Below are 24164 nucleotides of genomic sequence, written 5' to 3'. Positions count from 1 at the left end.
CGAGTAGCAATTATGACCTCAATATCAACATTGAAGGTCATATAAAATCCCTTATCCGGGAACCTCCTCTTCTTCTTTTTGTACTTATTTTCTTCATCTCTCCCTTCTTAAAAATAGAACACACTATCTATCCTCTTGAATTGATCACTAGCGTAAAACTACAAACTGTGTAACTCATCGCCCAACTCAAAAATCATAAACTATTTATAGCCACCTCAACTTAAATGCTATTATCAATAAAATTATTTTTATTTTAAAAAATGTATATTTTTTTATTCATATCAATATATATTTTGATGTATTTTAAACAATACCCTCAATGTTCTACTCGGACTAAGATACTAGAACCGTATACCTTTGAAGCACACAACATCCTTTTACTTTTATTCATTTTCAAATTAGTCCTTATTTCGAATGAAATGTCGATGTATATTTAATAGGCATAAGTTAAAGGTTAAAGATTTATTTACACACAAATTAAAGGTTGAGGTTTTTTGTAACAATTAAATTTTAAGAGCATAGTGAAAAGATATATAAAGGAAACTCATGTAGACTAAGTGAGATGACTATCCAGCTCAGTTGGTAGAGCACAAGGTTCTTAACTTTGAGGTCGTGGGATCGAGTCCCACGAAGGGTATTTCATAATTTGGAGGTCTTCTACGGAAGCTACTCTCAACCTGGTGTTGGTCCAGTCTATTTTCTTATCTCTCCCTTACCCCATTACATATGGGAACAAGGGACAACCATTTTTTTCATGTAGACAAAGTGACAAAATTCAAGGACTTGTTTTGTTATTGTAGTGATCAAATCCCTAAAAATACACAAAACTGAAGGCTTAATAGAAATTTAATATTTCCATTTTAAAAATAAGAAAACAAACATTTCTATTTTTTAAAAAAATTGACATTTTCTCAGAATAAATTCTCCCGCACTTTAAACGAAAAAGAATAATGGAGCTCTGTACAGTCCCAGCTGGCACTAACATCAGCAAAGTAACTAAATTAAACACACAAAATAGATAAAGCGATAAACATTCATTTATCCAATATCACCAACTCACCATCGCCTTCCCCGCTTGAGACTCACGCTACTCCCAGCTGCCAACATCCTTCCTCTCGTTTGCACGACGTGTCAACCAAATACGGCGAGTGAGTTTTACATCCGGATATGTGCGAATAGTTGTGATCGGTTTGCTCTGGGAATTGGACCCCGCCGAAATCAAGTGGTAGCGAGCAAAGTTGGAAGCTTTTTTAAACTCACACCAACAGTGACAATTGGGACAGCTAAGAAAACAGCTGTAGTCTGTCCACATGGCAGATGGTCCTTTCGCAAAGGAGAGACATCTCGTACCAAGTGGCCCCACCACACACAGAGTACCCGGATTTGGTTCAGCTACGAGGGGAAATTGCACAGTAACGGCTACATCTTTTTCTTATTGAAGAAAACAATAAAAACAAGTTTGTAATATTTTAAAATATAAATGCTTAATTCAGAATTTAGTCCTCAAAATTACAAAGTATGCTTTTTCTCCTATTCTACATTCTAGAGCTTTTGTGTATTAAATAAAAAATAAACCCATATGAGCACTTTCGAACATAGTACCTTACCTTCGAAGTTTTATATTATTTGAAAGGCGATAAATTTTTTATACATTTAATCTGTCATAGTCAAAATTAATTGATAATTAATCACATTAATTATGTCTGTCAACTTAAGAATAATCATAATGATACTAAACTTGATACAAACATGCACATTATCAATATATAAACCTCATCTATTTTATTATGAAGATCATCGGTAAATCATAGTATATTAATCAATTATAACCCTTACGTTCAAACAAAAATGAACATAACACATTTATTATCATGAATAATTTCAAGTTTTATTATTTTTATTATTTTCATAGATCATATTATTGAAATCTTCCTTATTTTACACATTTTTAATTCACATCTAAATAGCTCTTTGTTGTTATTGAATATCTCACGTGGGTAAACAAACTCCCGTGACGTGCCCGTTCCGATATGGCCAGCGGAATCAGTTCATTCGAGTGGCCCCCCATCTGGTTCTTGTGAGGCAAGCCAATGGAATAATTTTTGGCCTATAAAGAATGCCCCCACCCTCTTCATGTGAGTGGTGCGATCGAGTATTTTCAGAGTAGAAGCTGCCTCTCTCTCTCTCTCTTCTTCCATGGCCGTCTCGTTTAAAATGTCTGTCGTTTTGAGTTTCTTCGTGGGTCTTACGGTTCTGGGTTTTGCAAGCTCGGCTCAGTTCCATAAGCTTTTTCAACCCGGTTGGGCCAACGATCATTTCGTCTATGAAGGAGAGCTTCTTAAGCTCAAACTCGATAACTATTCCGGTAAACCATCTGCCATTGCAACCTTCATCAAGTTCTAAAAGCCTCTGTTTTCTGAAGAAAAAATCACTGTTTTCTCCATAATCTATCGTACGTCTACGGATCTTTTTTTTTATATAGATTAATGAAATGGAGGTTTGTTGAATATTTCAGGCGCTGGGTTTGCATCAAAAAGCAAGTATTTGTTCGGGAAAGTTTCCATGCAGATTAAGCTTGTAGAAGGCGACTCTGCCGGAACTGTCACTGCTTACTATGTGAGTATATATGAATTTTACACATTTTACTTCACTATTCGGTAATAATTCTCCATGGTTTTTATACCTTTGTAAATAAACAAATTTTTCCGGTCGCTGATACTAAAAAGTTAGCCTTTTTCTTTCTCTCATGTCGAGGCTAATAATGCTAAGCAGTAGCAGCTATCTACCACTCTCGTGAACTTCTTTATGAGTCAATTTATTTCGCCTTGTCCCCACCATGTTAATTCCCATGAAACCAATGATGCCGCAGTAAAGATGCTTTTATCTCCCTCTTAATCATAGATTTACTTTTTACTTAAATTTAGCTGTGAAATATTGTTTGCAGATGTCATCGGATGGTCCATATCACAATGAGTTTGATTTTGAGTTCCTGGGCAATACAACAGGTGAACCTTACCTTGTTCAGACCAATGTGTACGTTAATGGTGTAGGGAACAGAGAGCAAAGGATGAGCCTTTGGTTTGATCCCACCAAGGACTTTCACTCTTACTCTATCCTTTGGAACCAGCGCCAAGTTGTGTGAGTATTTTATATGTATATACATGTATTTTTTATGTTTAGAGTTATTATAAGCTAGTATCCGTTCAAAATTTGTTTTAGTTATTGATAACCTACGTAATCTCTCTAGACATGTTGCACGAACTTTGAATATAGGGCATTGATTGATTAGTTAATGTTTTGTGTTTGATCCAGGTTTCTAGTGGATGATACCCCAATAAGAGTGCACACCAACATGGAACACAAGGGAATCCCTTTTCCCAAAGACCAAGCCATGAGTGTATATAGCTCAATCTGGAATGCTGATGATTGGGCCACACAGGGTGGCCTAGTCAAAACTGATTGGAGCCATGCACCGTTTGTCGCCTCCTACAAAGGGTTCGAGATCGACGCGTGCGAGTGCCCTGTGTCTGTGACGGTAGACGAGATCGCCAAGAAATGTAGCAGCACCGGTGAGAAGAGGTTCTGGTGGGACGAGCCAACGATGTCCGAGTTGAGTTTGCACCAGAGCCACCAACTCGTGTGGGTGAGAGCCAACCACTTGGTCTACGACTATTGTGCCGATACTGCTAGGTTCCCGGTCATGCCGGTCGAGTGTGAGCACCATCGCCACTAGTGGGGTAAAGGCAAGCTATGGAAAAGGGGTTCATTTGGGCACAGGGGCAGTTGAAGAATCATTGCCATAAAAAAACATGTACTCCATGTGTTTCATATTTTGGTCTCACTTAGTTTATTCCACATTGTATGAAAATCTCATTAGATAAATGATTTAAAATTTTTAGTTTATGTTCCATGAACTGGTTGGTGTTCTTATCGGAGGCTATGGTATTCCTTTCTCGGTACAATAAAAATAAGGAAAACATGCTGAAAACGATTGTTGATAAATTGCATGATTGACATGCTAATAACAAGATTAGTTATTTATAGTAAAATTTATTTTATTTTATTTAAATAAAAATAACAACAATATTTTATTTAGGAAGGTTATGGCAATCTACTCAGAAAGGGATGCAAATGGGCCATTCTTAAGCGATTGAGGGTCGATTTCAAGAATCTAATGATTCAATAGGGGACCCTCCTTTCTCCACTCCTTATTCTCAAGAACAAAATTTTAGTATAATTATACATTCAATTTTCATTACTTATAAATTCTATTAATTTAGTACATATATTAAAATTTTAACTTAAAAATATATATTTTAAACTCTTTTTTTTGGATAATATGAATTTATTACCCAAAAAAGCAGAAAACTGTTACATGTGAACAGGAAATATTACAAAGACGACTTACTTATACAAGCAATAGCCCTCAGCAACACACAAAAGAAAACCAAAATAACATATGAGCACAGGAGAAAGGAGAAATGAATGCTCCATAGATATCACGCAATGTTCCAGCTAGCGCAGAGGGTAACATTCCTCGGATTTGTTCCGTTGATAGGGCAACCACTCAACCTAATACGTACAACAACTTTAACATCCTCCAGGATAGCAGTACACGGTCTAGGATTTCCCCTAAACAACCTATCATTCCTCTCCTTCCAAATCCAATACACGTGACTTGACAAAGCAAGTTTAAGCACTCTCGTGATGAGAGATTTACCCTTAAAACAGTGTATGGCCCAAGCTAGCTCGCCATCCCAGTGGAATTCTCTGCGATTCAACAACAGAGTTGCAGAATGACCTTCCAGAGATTCCTCGTATAATCACACTAGAGGAAAATGTGATTTCGAGTCTCAGGTTCCGAATTGCATAACAAGCATCTGTCATTATCGATGGCTAATCCCATCCGCAACAGCCTTACCCTGGTAGGAAGCCTATCCAGGATGGCCATCCATAGTATAATATTGTACTTAGGGATACGTCCAGAGAACCAAATTAGGTGATGCCACACAACCTTTGGTGCCACAGGGCGAATGTCCTCCCAAATCTGTCCTGTGCTAAGATCATTGCCTCGGTCAACAAATAAATTATGAACAGCAGGTCTCAACTTCAACAACCTCATGAAGCTCCAGCTAGCATTTGTAGGTAAGTTCAACTGCCAGAAGTCAGAGCTTTTAATTATATATGAATGAATCCACGCTACTCATAAGGAACCCTCCTCTGCCAACAAATTCCTAATTAGCTTAACAAAACAAGCTTTGTTCCAGCCAAGAATATCAATGACCCCGTGGCCCCCCTCAGACTTCAGAAGGCAGATCTGTTTCCAACTCACCCTAGCTCCCTTTGCAGGCAAGTCGGCTCCCTTCCAAAAGAAGCGAGTGCACAGTTGTTCCACCTTACTGATCACCACAGCAGGAAACATAATCTGCCTACACTAGTAGTTTGTCAAACTAAAAAGAACAGCACATATCAGTTGGAGCCTGCTAGCAAAGCTCAAATGCTTGTTAACCCAAAGATTCAACCGCGCCCTTATTTTATCAAGAAGAGGCTGACAGTAAGTTTCTTTGTTACCAGCGGGATACCCAAGTTCAGAACAAGGAGCTTCCCTGTTTTAAATCCCGTGATCACACTTATATCTTTACAATGTACAGCGGATAACCCAGCAACAAACATCTCACATTTGCTGACATTCAATTTAAGCCCAGATATATAGTAGAAAACATCCAATATAGTTTGCACACCGATAACAGAGTCAATTGAGACTTTGCAGAAAATGAGAAGATCATCCGCAAAGCAAAGATGTGTCAAGCCTATCCTTTTACATTTGGGATGGAACTTAAAGATGCCTTTAAGTGCTGCCACATTCAACAAATTCGATAAAACGTTCATAGCGAGAGGTAAGGCGAAAGAGGATCGCCTTGTCTGACACCACGAGCACCCCTGAAGTAACCAACGAGACTGCCATTAAACATGATCGAATAGCTCGGTTTAGTGTAACATGCCCAAATCCAGCCAATAAATTTCTCATGTAGGCCCAAAGCCTTCAGAATAACAATAATTAAGTCCCAATCAAGGGAGTCGAAAGCCTTTTGAAGATCTATCTTCAAAGCACATCTAGGGGAAATATTATTCCTATTATAACCCCTAACAATCTCTTGGGCGAGGAGAGTGTTGTCAACAATGCTTCTCCCTTTAACAAAAGCAGTTTGGTTTTAGTAACCATGCCGGGGAACACAACAGAAAAACGCCTAACCAAGATCCTGGTGATGGTCTTATAAATCACAGTGCAACAAGAAATAGGTCTGAAATCTTTGACTAAGCTAGAATTTGACACTTTAGGAACAAGAACAACAGCTGTGGAGTTGAAAGCAGGAAGAATAAAAGAATTATTGAAGCAATATCTGATAGCAACAGTAAGATCAACACCAACAATGGGCCAAGCTTTCTTGTAGAAAAAAGGATTATAGCCATCAGGCCTAGAGGACCTGTCATTACCCTATCCCCATAAGGCTTCCTGGATCTCCACATCGGATACATCACAGCATAAAACAATGTATGAACCTAGGGGGAGGGTGTAGTTGAGGAGTTCTTTAATTGTTACAATGTTACTGCTCTTAACATTTTCATCAGTCGTACCCAGCTGATTTTGAAAGAACTTGATCACCTTTTTAGCCATATCAGTAAAAGTGTCAAAGCCTGACACCAGATTGATCATAAATAACCCTTATTGTATTGTTTTTCCTTCTACTTGCCACCACCGAATGGAAGAAGCAGGTTTCTTGATCCCCCTCATTTATCCAGCTTACTTTGGCCTTTTGCTTATAAAAAAGTATCCCAGCTTCTTCAAGGGTTCGTAGCTTCCTTTCGACTTGAAATTCATCATTTACATTACTGTCATCAGATAAATTTCCAAGCTGGATACCCAACAACTCCTCTCTTTTCAGTTTCACCTGATTGGAAATATCGTTGAAATGATTTCTTTTAAAATTCTTGAGAGGACATTTTAACCTCTTGAGCTTTTGGAATATGACTTGAGCTAGATTACCCTCCACCGGAACCTGCCAAGACTTCTTGACGATGGCAAAAAAATCCGGGTGTAATGCCCAGAAATTAAAGAACCTAAACGGTTTAGGCCTGGTCACAGGGGCTGCTTTTTGGAGCCACACAACAGCTGGGCAGTGGTCCGAATCCCCCGGAGCGAGAAACTCAACATCAGATTTCGGAAAACCATCAATCAAAGATGAGCTCACCAGAACTCGGTCTAACTTGCGAGCTAAATATGAATCCTGCTGTTTTTTCGACCAGGTAAATAAGGGTCCAGTGAACGGGTGCTCAAAAACCCCTAAGTTCTCCACACAGTTTTAAAAATCTGAAATATCAGCCTGTGTAGGAGCATTAATGCTATCGTTGCTTTCCTCAGTGTTTAAGATTATATTAAAATCACCCCCAATCAGCCATGGAAGGTTATCATAATCCAGAGAACTTAATTGGTTCCATAAGTGCCTCCAAGCGTTACCATCATTCAATCCGTAAACTGTAATAACACATAAACTCTTTCCCCCAAAAGAGCCCTTAATCGAAACACTCTGATCATACACATAGATGACAGAACAAGCCAAATGCTAATACCAAAGCACCCAAATACGACCATTGATTGCATGACTATAGTTGCAACAGGAATCCTAATCACTAAAACTTTGGTTCATGATGTTATTATAGTTAACTTCCTTAACTCGAGTTTCCAACATACAAAGAATGTTTATTTGACAGCTTGCAGCCCAACTAATAACTTTTTTCTGCTAATGAGGATTATTGAACCCTCGAATATTCCAAAAACAAACTAACATGATATAATGGGGGAGGAAGAGGTACCGCCCCTATCCTCTATTTTCTTCACTTTGTCAACCTGCTCATTTTTCTTCAACTTTAAATCTTGAACAAGTTTAGACACTCCTAAAAAGGTTGCTCTCTGCTTCTTACCATCATCAGCAGGCAGCAAATTTTCAGGATCTATTGAGGTAAGGACCTCGAACTTATTTTTTAAAGCTCCTAAGACAGCCTTAGTTTCTTTCGCTGACCTACCCCGTCCTCGTTTAATAGGGGGTTACTTCCTGAATTCCCCACATGAGCAATTAGATTTGCCACATTTTCAAAAACTCTCCCAGAATCAGCAGGGTCCTTATATGTACAAATCTCTTCCACTAATGCAACATTGTTAGGAATAAGCTGTTCATGAAAAATCGATATCTCAGTACATAAACCAGAACTCATTCCCTCAGTCCCAACTGAATTATTATTAACATTTTTCTCCTGAGCTGGTATTCCTACAACACCAACACTCTTCCCCTCAATCCCAACTGGACTGTTGTTGACAACATCCTGTTTAATCACCTGTGTTGGGACTTTTGCCTTCTATATCTGCTCCTTATTCCTTCCTAAAGGACATAATTTTATCGAATGCCCAAACTTACCACATTCAACACACGTGGCATGTATCCAAGGTACAACAACCTTGATTCTGACTACAGACTCATCACACAAAAACACATCAACAAAATCTGGAATTTTCGAGCCAACAGGAATTTCAACACAGACTCTAGCATACTCAAGTCTCGCTCTAGAAGAAGTAATGGAGTCCATGTGTAAGGGCTTACCGATAGCACTAGCGATGTAGCTGAGTCCCTTCTTCGAAAATAATTCCAAAGGAACATTGAAGAGTTGGATCCAAATTAGCATTCGATCCAAGTCAAAGTGCAACTCCTTCAAATTCGGTTCCCATTTCCTGAGGAAGAGAGGCTTGTGAATTAACTATAATTTAAAATAATTATAAAATATATTCAATTATGAATTAAATAATGAATTTGTTTAAATGATTTAGGTACTTTTATTAAATAACATGAGTTTGAATTTTCACCAAACCATTTTTATATTTTTTCCATTAATTAGAATATAATATATATAATTTTGTAATCTTATACTAATTGTGGTATCTACACTAGTGGTTAGGACACCCTAAATTCTAAAACTAAAGTTAAGAAAAAAAACCTCTAATGAAGCAGTGACACATGTCATTATATGTTGATTAAATTTATTGAATTAAATTAAAATCAGAATTAAATTAATAGGATGTGTTAGTAATAAGAACAAAATATATAATTATACCAATTTTTCAGTTACCATGTTAATTATTCCATTAAATATTAACGATATGTGACTTAATTAAGATCGTCTAAACAGTTAAAATGATTTGGTTAAAAAACTGAAAGATCAATAGTCAAAATAAAATTGACCTAGAATTAAGTGGTCATGCGTATAATTTACCTTAAAAAATTAATAATCTTTATATGTACTTTAAACTTGGACCTATCTCTTAATGTAAGAATTTTTTATAATATCGTATATATGGTATTTTTATTGACTCTCTTGAGAATTATAAATATGAAAAATAAAAGGAAAATTTAAAATTTTTGGTAGAAGAGAAGTCGACAATAATTGTGGAATCAAAATGTATTGCAGGAATCTTTGAAAATGTTTAACAAAATTCGTTGGAAGTGATGGGTATCAGATACTTCTATCGTGCCCTTTCTTGTTACGATAATAAAAATTATAAAATAGCAATTACTACCTAATCCTCTATCCTTCTCGATTTGATCAAGAATGAGTGTTAGAGCTAGGGATGGGCATGGTCTCGACCCGACTCGACCCGATTTTTTGTGATAAAATCTGAATCCAATCCGATAAGACCCGAAATAATAACAAAAAAATATTTGTATTCAATAAAAACAATGATTTAATTAAAAATAATAATATATAAAGGGGTATTATTATAATTATTCCTAAATATATAAGGTAAAATTATATTTTTTCCCGATTCAGGCCGAGTTAGGTATTTTTCACCATAAACCCGTATCCAATCCGACCCGAACACCACCTTTAAAAAAACCTGACCCTAACCCGAACTTTAAAAAAAAAACCCAACTAAATAATATAAAAATAAAAATGCAGATAATATTTTTAATAAATTATACTCTTTTGAATAATTACGATAAATGTTAGGAAATTGTAATAATTTACATAATTTTATTGCTTTTAGGTAATAATTTAATTACGTAAAATATTATAATAATTTATCTAAATTTTATAATAATATACATAGTCAATTTTAATTAAGCCTATTTTTTAAGGATTTGATTTGAGGGTGATTTTATTTATTTATTTTGAGTGAGATGTAGGCCCTTTCTAGGTTCGTAGAATTTCATTCGAGTTCGGTCTACATATTGAGAAGAACCCCAAACTACGAATTTTTAAGGGCCGGTTATGACCCCTTAATTGTCCACCTTTTTTTACTCTTTAATGTCGAAAATGTTTCATTTATAAACAAATATTTAAATTTATAATAAGTCAAATTTTCTAGTGATATTATTGACAAAATAAAATATTTTTTTAAGAGTTAAGTTCGAACAATTATATATGTACAATATACATTGTTAATATGCTAATAAATATCTAAACGCATACTATCTTGAAATTATATAAGATTATTTAAAAAAGCTAAAAAAAAATTAAAGGTAAACTACATGTTTAGCATCCAACTATCACTTTTATTTCGTTTTGATCACCCAATTATTTTTTTCGATTGTTGAAAAAAAATCTAATGGTAAAAAAGCTCACTACAAAAATCAACTAAGTCATGAAGAGGAATTTAAAAGTATAAGGACTAAATATAATCCATGTTATAACATGGGGACCTTAAGAGGATTTTTACCAAGGTAAAAGAATTCATGAAGTTCATAAGAGTTCAAACCATTTATACTAAATGTGAAGTGAAACAGTTGTTCCATTGTTTTTCATTACAGATAAAAGATGCTCAATTTTGAGTGCACCATTGCTTGTGACCGGGGCTCCATCTCGGACATTTCTGACTGAAATAACTCGAAATGACCCTCGAATTCAGAAGCTCGATAATGGGAGCATACGTGACGCACCTTGGTGTTTTGTACTGGTTTATTGATGCGCCCTGCGTTAGAGCAAAGTCCATGAGCATGTCGAATGTGCCATTCTCCACTACCCTTATCTCCAATGGCCCGATGGACTTGTCCGAAACCCGCCCTTGCCGGTACACGCTGTGGAGCGATTCTTCGACCGTGAAGCAACAGTTCTCGAAAACCGACGGAGGGATCGAATTTGCATCGTTAACACTGAGTTCCCAGTACAGCACATAGTGACCGGGAGTCCCCGATGTGTCCGCGTAGCTGGTGTATTCCACCAGAGATGCTTCGAATTGCACGAGTTGGTTTGCAGCGTTTTTCACTGCGTTTTGCAGTTCTACCTCATCGGTTTTATCGGAATCAATGCTGAGAACAACGTTTTTCCTACATATAAAGTTGAACTGTGGGGCGTTGTTCTTGAATCCGGATACTCGAAGTATGTCTCCGACTTGATATCGATAAAGACCTGCCAACATAAAACATTTCCCTTCTCAGAAACACCAAAAACAAATAATGTATCGAATCAAACATGTTTTCAAGACCCTGCGTTACCTGCATACGTTGTGACAACAAGCTCGTATTCTTGTCCAAGTTCGACATCGACAAGATCTACGAGTTGTTTTTCTTCGTCATTCAGGGCCGTCGGTTCAGAAATGGAACCGGTTAACTCATTTTCTCTAGTCACTGGCAAGAACTCGAAATACGCCATGGTGGGGATAAGGGTGTAGGATACCTCACTAGGCTTGCAAAGAGGGTCGAGATTAATTCCGAAATAACATTCGGACGAGGCGTACATGGTGCAAACAAGGGGGAGGGAGTTGCTGTAATAATCCAGTGCTGGAATGTATTGAGACATGGTACCGGTGACAATAACATCTATGTACTTAGTGTTAGGCCACAGTCTAGTTATGATCCCTTTCCATGACCCATTGCTACATTCTGCCTCAACAAAATCAGCAATTTTGGGGTTCGGTTTCAGGATTTTCGAGACGGCTTCTCTTACAGAAGGATCGGTGATCTTTGAGTCTATAGTTCCGGATTGAATATCTTTACAAAGAAGACCCCAATGTTTTTCAAGGAAGTGGATGGCTCGAATGAAACCGGAAGCGAAAACCGCACCGACCCGAACGACTTCTTCGTTTTGACATAGACCGCAAAGCAACTGAGAATACATACTCTGGTAAGAATCCAGGCAGAGAATGGTTTCGTCTGGGCTTGTATAGTTGGTGTAGGGATCATTAGGCTTATTCTTAAAATAGGAGCTCTTATAGTAGCTGGTTAAAACGGGACGAGCCACGAGTCCACCTGGGGTCTTAGCTTCTGATTTAACAAACAAAAAATACATTCCCTTCCCTTTATCCAAACCCGGAACAAATTGATTCATCACAGGCATCAACAAGCTATAAAGCAACGATCTCCTCTCGAGTTCCTCGTCAATCGTCGGCATCAGCTTCCTCTCGCCGGCGGACGTACCCGAGCTATACCATTAAACAATCCCATGCAAAACATCATGGTTCATGATCATCTCCAAAAAGAACATACATAATTCAATATTCAAATACCATGGACTGACCTTGTTAAGAACTCTGATATGGGATGTGAGCAAAGAATCGGCGACGTATCACCATTGGCAATACGCTCGATATCCGGCTTCAAATCTTCGTACGTGATGACCGGCATCACCTTCTTGAATGTTCCTCTATCGGTGCACCCGTTAAGGCCGTTCCTTCGCAAGTACTCGGTGTCGGCGCTACGGGAGAGAATCTCGGATAGAACTAGCTTCTGCACTTCATCAGCGTTAATGGTAACGTCTTCGATGAATTTCAACGCCTTGTCGTTGTTTTCCACGACGATACCCTCATCGGATAAGGCTTTGGGAGCTTCCTGCATGGCTTTCTGAAGTAGAAGAAAGGCAATATGAGATGAATATTGAAATACTAATTCTGTGCAGCAAATGAAGCGAGGGCAAAGGAGATATATATAGACCAAATCAAACAGTAGGTGTAACCCACTAATCCCTACAAAATGTTACAATCAAACAGTAATCAATGCACTAACACAGGAAAAAAGAGAGGCAAAATCGTAAACAAACAGTATACTATTTTCTCTTATATTTTTTTATATAATAAAGAGAAAGGATCGTATTTGGCTTGGGCAAATCCTGGGGGGTAAACTTGCGTTGTTTTAAAGTAGAAAATGTTTGGGAAAAGTAAATTGACCACATGCGTGCATGTATTGCGGTTGTTATTCAAAAAACCAGCAGCGGCTTCAAGCTTCTGCTTCAAGCAAGCTTACGTGAATCCCTCTACGCAGACACTTCAATGTTAAGTATATTCATTGATACACATTGTGTAAATAAACATTTCTAGTTTGATTCATGCAATCATCTTTAATGCATTATATTTCGTAAATCTACATTCTAAGTTATAATTTAAAATCTTAATTAAGTCAAAAAAAGAAAATAATGGTTAAATCACCAAAATTTTGTAAAATTAATGTGGCTATCCACATGCATTTTATTATGTGAAATAGTGTCACAATTATAATTAAATTTCAGAATAAAAATATATATTTTTAAAATGATAATTCATTAAAAAATACAAGGTGACATAAATTATTATGTTATTAGAATAATATTACATCAACAATGAAATAAATATAAATTATTAAGTACGAATTAAGTGACCACAATGATTAAAGAAATGATTATTTCCTAAAGGTCTTAAGATCGAGTATGACGTTTGTAGAGGTGTTTGAGCGTTTATTGTCAAATGATTGAGAGTCTTTCGAACATTTATTAACTTATAAATTGATAGTGTTCTAAATTAATTAATTTGCTTGTTAATTATTTCGTGTTGTAGATTTATTATTGTTGTTTTGGTTGTATTGCGCTTATTTTCGTACATGATCTTATTTTCTAGAATTAGCAGTAAGAAGAGAGCATTATGCATTATTATTATTATTATATGATCATGGTTGGAGACATAGACACGACTCTGGCATGACACGGTCTGACGTGACAGTTTCTAGAAGGTCCAGTCAGCAGTATTTTTTAGAAGGTCTAGTTAGCACCTTCAAGAAGGGGATGAGCAGAGATATCTTAAGAGATTTATTTTTAAATTATAAAGTTTGAATTTGAAAAATATATAGAATTATCTTTAAGATTATTTTTTATTTTAATTTTCATGTTTATCTCTAGGATTTTAGAAGCTATAAATACCCCCTTGGGGTAAGAGTAAGGCTCAAAACACACTTGTTTTTAGTTTTGATTTAGGAACTTTCGGTTATTTGGTTTTATAAAAGTCTTTTATTCGTTTCCATTTTTATTTTATTTCAAGTTTTATTTTTAAACATGGTGAGTATAACTTCTGTCATGCTTAGCAGATTTTCTCATAAGTCAAAAGACTAAGTTAATCTTGTGAACATATCTGACTTTTTGTGAACACACTTAGCGGTGGTCCGCTAAGGAAAACTGAGATCGTGTTCGATTTTCAACGAGACAACATAATACGAGTCGGGCTTTTCCTAAACTAAAACTATTTTGTGCTAACGATGATTTGTTGTAGTTGGTTCAATTAAAAGCTGAATTTTTAAAGATTGACCTTGGGAAAATCGGTTACCAAAGTGAAAAGCAAATTACAAGGGTTGGGCCTTTTAGACTGTAACTGACGTGAATCCTGAAGTGAAAATTCATTTCGATTATCATAAATGAATTGAGTCAAAACGAGGCTTGAAACTAGTTTTTACCATAGTTATTTTCGATTTTACATTTTCAATTTTCTTTAATTTCACTCTTAATTACTTTTCCTTATAGAATCTTTTTTTCCATCAAAACCCCCCATTTTATTTTACTTTACTACAAACTAGTTTGTATGGATCATAGCCAACTCAAACTCAAATTTGTTAATTTTTTAACTCCTTGTGGATCGATCCTTACTTCTCTTTACTACGCTATTTCCTTTCTTATTTATTTTGTGAAGAAAAAATTTATTTGACAGTAAAGTGACGCTTGTCATAAATCAATACATGAATTATCATATTAATATCTAAAAAAGAAAGATTGAGATCAAATTTAAAACAAAGAAAAAAGAAAATTTTAAATTGATAAAATAATACAGAAATTGAAAGTTAAATATAATATCATATCACATTCACGGAAATAACATTATATATGAATTCCAGTTATCTCAGCTTATTTCTCTTTCTGGCATTAACTTGAAAATCAATCAAAAGATATATATTGATTTGAAGAGGGAAGTAGAGCCAGTCGTTCAAGAAACCGTGTCGTCCAAATCTTAGAGCATAGACATTCTTCTAAGAAACTGAATGTTATCGAAAACTACAAAATCCGAATAGTTGAAATTATTGTGTAATTGCAGGCATTATTAAACTAATAATGAACCCTTCCGTTTGAGGCTGATATATACTTCCATTACCGACAACAAAAGTAATTGCAGAATTCTCCGTTGCCATATATGTGTAAGCCTTTGAAAATAATGTCTCCGATCCATGTGGATGCCAATACAAATGTCGCTGTAGAGTTTCACTTTGGCTGACAACCACAGGGAACAAACAAACAAATGGTTCGAGCGTAAATAAATCAAATTTAAATGGATAAAATTGTATTTATAAATTTAATTTTTTTTTTATTTTTGAAGATATTTGTGTTCATGTATAAATTTTTTTAAAGATATTTATGTTCATGTATGTTTGAAATAAACCTCTTTATTTACTAGCCAAAGAAAAATGATGAAATTATTTCATTAGTTCTTAAACCCTTTTATTTTTTCATTAGTGTCTATCTTCATCGATATTTAAAATGTATATAAACCCTTGTCGTGAACATAAATGAATCGAACACACATATGTTCATGCTAATTCATTTATTAAAAAAACACAACGATTTTGTTCATACACATTTATTTTGTTTAACAATCCATCTGTATATAAACGATTTACAAACAATTTATCGGATGCTATGTTTATTTACAACTTTACCTAAATTATGCTCGAACGTTGCACGTGTTTAATCTGTTGAGTTAAAATTCATAATTGTGGACACATATGTATAATGTATAATGTTATCATAAAGTATAACACAAAATTAAACGACCAATTATGTTACACCTGTGATAGATATTAAAGTGTACATGGTATAAATTGTATTTATAATTTAATGAGTAACAGAATTATAAATACTTAACAGATTGACATAATATTAAATTTATATAAAGAAATAGTGGTCCTCAAGAAATATGTTAACCTGTATTGCTCTTATCCCATCAAAAAAATTTTACGGTAAAAGAAAATCTAACTTCTTGAAAGAGCGCAACAACAAAAAATTCAAATATTTAAATCTATTAAATAATTCAAGATCAATTTGGTATCTAATATTTTATTATTGATGATTTGATATTATTATATTTTAGTTAAATTTATGTTTATTCTTTATTTGATTCTAACCCATGCTTGGTACGTAACTTGGTGTTGAACCATATGTAATGGGAGTTACTAGGTGCCTAACCTAACCGGCTAGCTAGGTAGCTTGTCGATAGGATTATATGGTATACACTATCTTATATCATACATGAATGACCACAAAAGTTATAATCAAAATGCTGCAGCAGCAGCAAGTTAGATGTGAGTGTTGATTGATTGATGATGTTGATTAAACCGTCGTCGTCCAATTCGCACTTTCACAAAGGCAATAATGATCGTGTGTATGCAATTCATTTTCATCGATATTCGGAGATTGCGTACGCTTTGAGAAATTCTAAGATATGGAGATCATTTTACCAATAATTTTTTTTTAAATAAATATTTTATTAAGAAATATTTAAACTAGAAAAACCTAAATTGCTCTAAAAAATAATTTTATTTTATTTAATATAATTATATTAATCATTACATTTTTAATAATTAAGCAAATTATAATAATTGATTGAATATATCATATTTATATAATTACTCGTATGAAAGTGAGAGGCCATTTAACATTTAAAAGAATTTATTTATTAAAATTGAACATTTTATGAGCAAGGAAAGATAAGATTAAAAGAGTAACAATCAAGTCGTTGACTTCATGAGTGAGCCCCACATATCGCCCCCCTCTCCGGCTGTTTCCTATGCGATTGTCAAAGTCGCTTTCACATCCACGTGTTCAGAATTGGTTGGTTTTGGCTATATGCCGAGGCGGGGTTTGCCTTGTGTGCGATATTTACATTTGAACTTTTATATAGGGATACTAATTAATCCATTATCTACGTTTTAAAATCCAACACTTTGCCTCAGTGAACTCATTAATTAAGAGATATATTATTTGTTATTATTTTAAGTTTTAAATTTAAATATTGTGTACGCAGAAATATAATCGTTTATTATCGAAAAATATTTTTTTAAAATATATATGATATTTTATTCACCATAAAACAATATTTAATATTTTGTCTGTTTTACTTTTTGTTTCTAAAATGTGACATTACATCTTTTTAATAGTGCCATGATTTTAATTTATTACTAATATTTTTGCATCTCAAATTTATGGAAACAAAAAAGAAGCGAAAGCATAAATGACTAAAATGTCTGGCCAAGGAGAAATATAGGGCTCAAGTTTGGCCAAGTAACTATTGTTTTAAGGGCACAAATGTTACTTCAATGATTAAGAAATTATTATTATTTTTTTAGATGTCAAATTTGAACACCACATATATAAAAGGATATGAACGTTTTGTGTCAGATGATTAAGAGTCTATGAAAAGATACTTCCTTGTATTCAATACATACTAATAAAAAACTATTACTTTTAAGATAAATTACACATTTAATACTTAAATTATTATTTTTATACTATTTTGATACTTAACTATTGTTTTAAGGGCACAAATGTTACTTCAATGATTAAGAAATTATTATTTTTTTTAGATGTCAAATTTGAACACCATATAAAAGAGTCTATGAAAAATACTTCCTTGTATTCAATACATACTAATAAAAAACTATTACTTTTAAGATAAATTACACATTTAATACTTAAATTATTATTTTTATACTATTTTGATACTTAATGTTTTAACGACGGATACCAGATTAAAAATTAAAATAAACATTGTATATGATTTTAAAAATTAAAATTTAAGTATTAAAATAAAAATAATAATTTAAGTACGAAACGTTAGTTTTTTATAAATCATATGCCTTTCCAGTTTCAAATCACATCATGTGTGATGGCTTGGAAAGTGATGTTAATATTATTAATTAAAGGTTGTTTTATTTGTGAAATCACTGCAATAATGATTTGAAAGGAAAAAGATCTCATATAATAATATCTTAATTTATTTTTTTGAGTACACGACTTTTCCAGAGTACAATAAAAAAATGTATACAACATTTGACATCTTTATGAAAACATATAGAAGACCATGTTTTCTGTATAGAGTTTAGGAAGATAAAAAAAAATGAAAACATGTTTTTCTGTATGTCTTCTCAAATACGTCAAGTGATTCGCTCGACTTTTGATTATCACTATAACGTTCACCTTATTTTGAAAAAAATAATTTCTCTAACACATTTTATGTATAATTTCATTTTTCCATTGCATTTGTCTTATAATTCTATTTATAATTTAAATTTTAATGTTACGAAAAGAATATGTGTTCTATACACTATAAATATAATAAAAATTCTGTAAGTGAATTCATGATGCTATAATCATTTTTAAACTTTTTTAAGGACACAAGCTAATATCTTAAACCCATTAGTGGGTTTTTTTATTTCATTCATAGTTTTCAACCACACACGGTGGACATGTGCATGTGGCCACTATACTTTAACTGACCTTCCCTAATTATTTTTGCTGTCTTTGTAGATATTTAAAGACATCTTCTTCAAACCACTTTAATGATCAAAGAACTTTTTATTATATTTTGAAGTCTCATGTTCGAGCCCCTTGTATGCTATACAGGAGTATGAAGATTCATTGTCAAAGAGATGAAAGTCTTTGAGCATATACTACCTTAATATTTACAGATTGAATTCAATTGTTGTAAACAAATAAGTCGTAATTTCGGATTTAAACTGTGGTTAATAACAAATTAATACATGGAGAAGAATTATTTTCAAGTTCAAATTTTTGAAAAGGAAAATTATATATATATATATATATATATATTTAAAGATAATACACCTATAATATATTTCAAAAACACATATTAACATGAATACGAACAAAAGTCAAGTAATAGTGATGGCGCATGCGTACAAAGGTTTTATCACTCTATATATAACCCAAAAAAAGTGGGGGAACTTCTTATAAATCCATTTGAAAACATTTATAATATATATAAAAGTTGTACGAATTAAGCGATCTCAATAATTAAGGGATTTATTGTTATCCTTTGAAGTATCGAGTTTGAACACTGATAAATACTATCTCGTATTCATACTAAATTTATATATATATATATAAAAGTTATAAAATATGGAGTGGCGTTGAATATGTGGAGACCCAAACAACCGAGTACAAATTGGTACCATTGTTCCGGACAAGACAACGAGTGTAATAAAATTGTAATTGACGTTCCGGATGGATGATTGCCACTGATATTGCACAAAGAAAATCAAATATTCAAATTCACTATTAGGCCTTTAACAGCACCAATCTAGAAAGGTTGGAATATCAATCTCCTTGAAAAGGCAATGTTTATTAGGTGCCTTTGTATTTTGGGCATTATTGACCTTTATGGCTAAGGTACCCATATGAATATTGCTCATATTTATCCCCCTCCCACGTCCATGTCCACGAACATATAGAATTGATCTTTTAACTTTCTTCGTAGAAACAAACCCGTCAAATACAAATAAAATTTCCAATTTCTTTGATTTCGTAGATAATTATAGGGTTGAGAGATAAATTTTTTATTAGAAATAATATTTTGGGTAAATTATGGTCATCAAAGTTTTGATTTTTTTAAGTTTATTCATTAAATTTTTAATTTGTACCTATTTTGGTCATTCAAATGTTAAATCACAAATACTATGGCTTCAATACCGAGTTTGAGCAAATTCACCTTCTCTTCCCCCAGATAAAAATTGTTCAAAAAAATGTATTAAATCATAAATGGAAGGGTAATATGATAGTCATGTATGGTGGTATAAAATATTTTTTTATTGACATGAAATTCATATGTCATCGACATTATTTTTCCTTCATTTCATTCTTTATTTTATCTTATTGTTTTAAATATAGAAGTTTTACAATTTCGCCCTTGTGTCACGTTGGCACGGTAATTATTATTCTCTATTGTCTTTTTCGATCACTCAAGATATTGACAAACTTCCCTCATTGTCTCATACCACTACATCAATTTAAATTTTACCTAAATCACTTTAAAACTCATAAAACTTAGTCCTACACTTAAAACTCATGAAGCCTCAAACCAATCTGGTCTATAATATTTATAATTCAATCAGTGTGAAATCAAGATATACAACTTGATTTTTCCTTCTCCATCTCTCTGTCGTTGAGATTTAGAAGAATATGCTTCATCATCAATAAATTAAAGGGATTTCAAAATTAGAAGGTTTTTACCAATTTTTTTTTTGAAAGTTTTGAGATCATTTTATAAATTTTAAAATAAAAATATTCAGTGATAATGTCACTGATGGCTAAGTGATGAAAATAAGAATATCGAAAGTTTTTTTTATATGAACACTAAGAAATGAATGTAGGGATGGGCATAGGTTGAGTTTTTGGTCCACCTGACTTGACTCAAAGACAAGGAGTCCTCCACTCGAGATCTGATCCGACCTGATGAAAACAAGTTTTCACCCCACCGACCTGAATCGATATATAATATAAAAATCTGACCCGAAATAAAAAAAATATTTTTATTCAATAAAACAATAACTTAATTGAAAAAAATAATATATAGAAATGTATTATTGTAATTATTCCTAAATATAAAATGTAAAATTATACATTTTTTCTGGTCATATATTTTTCACCTTAAATCTTAACCTAAACCGAAATTTTTTAAATAAATCCGACTTGATTAGGTTGAATCGGGTCAGAACCGTCGTGTCATTTCTGATAAACTCCTCGATGGACATGTGTGTTGGCTACCTGTCTATATCTATCAACTGTTACTAAACCTTTGTCTGTCAACTGCAATAGTATTTTTTAGGCCACCATTCATCCAATTTTTCATTTCGTAATCCGTATAGTGGTGTTAGTTTGGAATGTTTGGTTCAATTTGGTTACTATATTTAGTGATAATATAATGAAGCGCACGATTATCTATAGGAGAATGTGGGGGTATCAATTTGTATTTTTTAAAATTAAATTCAAATTTATTTATTTAAATTTAAAACTAAGATTAAATTATATATTTCTATCAACTGAGTTAAAATTCTTATATCGTATTACAAATTACACCAAAATTTCAGTATAATTTTATGATTCAAACATATAAATATATAACAAATTCTTTTGGATTTTGGATTTGTGTTATACGACTTCACATGAGTTTATTGGATCGGTATTAAATTATTGAGATTTGAAGGTATTTCTGTGAATTAACTTTGCCATATATGTTGGCTCTTTGAAATAATTAAAATGGAGTGGATAATTGATGACAGATCATTTGCTTGTTTATTGCTCAAGTATTCTATAATTCCTACTTGAACTTTTTTAGTCCCTAAGTTTATTAGTTTTATCAAATAATTAAAATAAATATACCTATGCAAATTGAAGTCGATGCAAATTTTATTTTCTTAAATACGATGATTATTTATAGTGTTTTGAGAAGATATTAAGACCATCAGACATCTTCGGTTGAAGACGCATGAAAAATCTGACATCTTCTTCAAATAAGTAAGGAGAAAATATTAGTAATCTTAGTGTCTTCCTAAAATATTGTAGTATTAACCTTATTTAGAAGAATACATTTTGCACCACCCCAAATGAATTTTTTTTTTTTTATCATTTTTCATTATCCTATGCAAGCAAAATTGCCATCGACGACCTTTCTTGCAGGCGGAAGGGGGACTCTGGGTGCAATACTGAAGGGTAAAACGTGGGGTCATAAAATGTAAATTGATTAGGGCAACAAGGTTTTAAATTCTTATAATGGTGCTTGGATGTTGGGTGGGAATTAACACTTGAATCCAGAATTTGAGATGGTATGACAACTGATAAGATGGATCGAGAAAAGGCTCGAGAATTTTTATCCGTTTTACTGACTCGTACACATGAATGAACAGAGCTTTTGTTCATTCATTGAACCGTTTTTCTTGCATGTTTGGTTTTCATCAAGTCCAAATTGAAATGCCTAAAAATGCATAGGTGATTTGAACTAATACCTTTTACCAAAACGTAAAGCCCTACTAGCTTCAGAGTTGACATATATCGTCGCTGTCATTTCATGCAAGCAAATTGGCTGGCATATGGGGACATGCACCTATCCGACAATGGCTTGCCCCTTGACTTGTGTAACATAAAATTACATACACGGTTAATATAATATTAAAAAAAATATTTTAGGATAAAATGAGTTATCATTAAAAATCTCATATAATATTATTGGTTGTAGTCGAAATTATTATTAATTATGCATCTTTTACATTATATAAAATAATATTTTAAATTAAAACCTGTCGTAATATAATTTATTCAGTTATAATAAAAGTTATTATCAATTATGTAACTTTGAAAGTAAACAAAATAATATTTTAAAATAAAATCCATCACAAATTAACTTTAGATTTCCCCTTCGAACAACAGAACTACCGGGAGACATCCTAGGTTTCCACAGTGAGAGATAAATGGGAGAGTCCAGCAAAGGTGGGGAGCACATTACTAGAGAAGTTGAGAATGTGAACATACGCTAACAGCTTATAACAACGGTGATCGGATTAATGGAGAGATCTATGGATGAGCCAAGCTTCCAATTTAAACAGTTAACAAGATAATTGTGAGTTTTTGAGGAGCATGTTTGCTTTATGTTTCTTTTCATTGTCTGTCTGCTCCTCTAAAGTGTATAAATTACATAAATGGGTGGGTTTTACTCACAAACCAGATGAACAAATTTGAGAGTGAACTTGGATAGAGATTGTCAAATTGTATCATAATCTATATTATAAAGCGGTGTTCTTAGGTTTGTTCCATTATTGAGATGTTTAGGAGAGTATGATTTGGAGATTTAGATACCAACATTGTTACTATAATCATCATACTTTCATTACCCAACCTGTTGTTCAAGACATATTTCATCCTTATGTCTATAGGCATAATATCAAAATTAGTCCCGACGTTTACTCGAATGATCACTTTTATTCTTATTTTTTAGAGCATTTTAGCTTCAAACGTTTTTCATTTTTGATCGAAATGACTTATATGAAAATTATTAGTTGATTAACGGTTAACACATGTTGCTGATGTGATATTTTCACGTATGTTTAATTATTAATATAATATTTTCACATATACTTAATTATTGATGTGACACATGATACGTCATCACCTTAAGTGATGTGGCATGTGTCATATAAATAATTTAACATATGTGAAAATATTACATCGGCATTGACCGTTAATTAACTAATAATTTCTATCTAGTATCAGTCATTTTGACAAAAAATGGGGCCAAAATAACAATTAAGACACAAGTTGCGGGTTAATTTTAACAATTTGCCATATACACATATAAATAAATAAAGGCTAGGATTGTTAAGGAAATAGGGTCCAAATTGCAGCAAATAAAAACAAAAAAGAGCTGAAAAAATCATTGAGTCTTGATCCTATAAAGAGAAGAGGGGGGAAGGGACATGATTATGATGTTAATGTTGTTGGTGTAATATACCCTGTTGTCCCCCTATATAGAGGGCCATGGATTTGATGCCTTTATTGTCACGTCTGTCGTACCCACAGCCATATCCTGTGTTTACCTCTACTGTTTCTGTTTCACCATTATCATCCTTTCTTTACGTACACTGTGTATTTGGAGAAATTTATTAGCACAAATAGTTGCATGCATTCGCCAGCTTTGTGTATTTCATGGACATTTGGAAATTATACTTTTCACAGAATTATCATGGTGATTTTAAAGTCAAACTGAATAAGATAAAATAATCATAAAAAGCGTGGCTCCATTCTCTCCAACGACTCCATTATCTGTAACC

The 24164-nt window shown here is 33.4% G+C and overlaps 2 protein-coding genes across 2 annotated transcripts; one reads left to right on the top strand and one right to left on the bottom strand.

The window, feature by feature from the left end:
- The first annotated feature begins 2153 nt into the window (after positions 1 to 2153).
- Positions 2154 to 3914, top strand: LOC120172725 (xyloglucan endotransglucosylase/hydrolase protein 9-like). The gene is made up of 4 exons (XM_039180125.1): positions 2154 to 2365; positions 2516 to 2616; positions 2945 to 3138; positions 3313 to 3914. The coding sequence occupies exons 1-4, from the start codon at positions 2197 to 2199 to the stop codon at positions 3731 to 3733; spliced, it is 885 nt and encodes a 294-aa protein (XP_039036056.1). The 5' UTR covers positions 2154 to 2196; the 3' UTR covers positions 3734 to 3914.
- Positions 3915 to 10846: 6932 nt separating this feature from the next.
- Positions 10847 to 12965, bottom strand: LOC120172716 (indole-3-acetic acid-amido synthetase GH3.6-like). The gene is made up of 3 exons (XM_039180115.1): positions 12562 to 12965; positions 11541 to 12466; positions 10847 to 11454 (listed from the first exon to the last, which is right to left on the bottom strand). The coding sequence occupies exons 1-3, from the start codon at positions 12876 to 12878 to the stop codon at positions 10868 to 10870; spliced, it is 1830 nt and encodes a 609-aa protein (XP_039036046.1). The 5' UTR covers positions 12879 to 12965; the 3' UTR covers positions 10847 to 10867.
- Between the last annotated feature and the right edge of the window lie 11199 nt (positions 12966 to 24164).

The sequence above is a fragment of the Hibiscus syriacus genome, unplaced genomic scaffold (assembly GCF_006381635.1).
Source record: "Hibiscus syriacus cultivar Baekdansim isolate YM2019G1 unplaced genomic scaffold, ASM638163v2 tig00003041_pilon, whole genome shotgun sequence".
Classification (NCBI taxonomy): domain Eukaryota; kingdom Viridiplantae; phylum Streptophyta; class Magnoliopsida; order Malvales; family Malvaceae; genus Hibiscus; species Hibiscus syriacus.
This window is presented reverse-complemented; position numbering and strand designations above follow the sequence as displayed.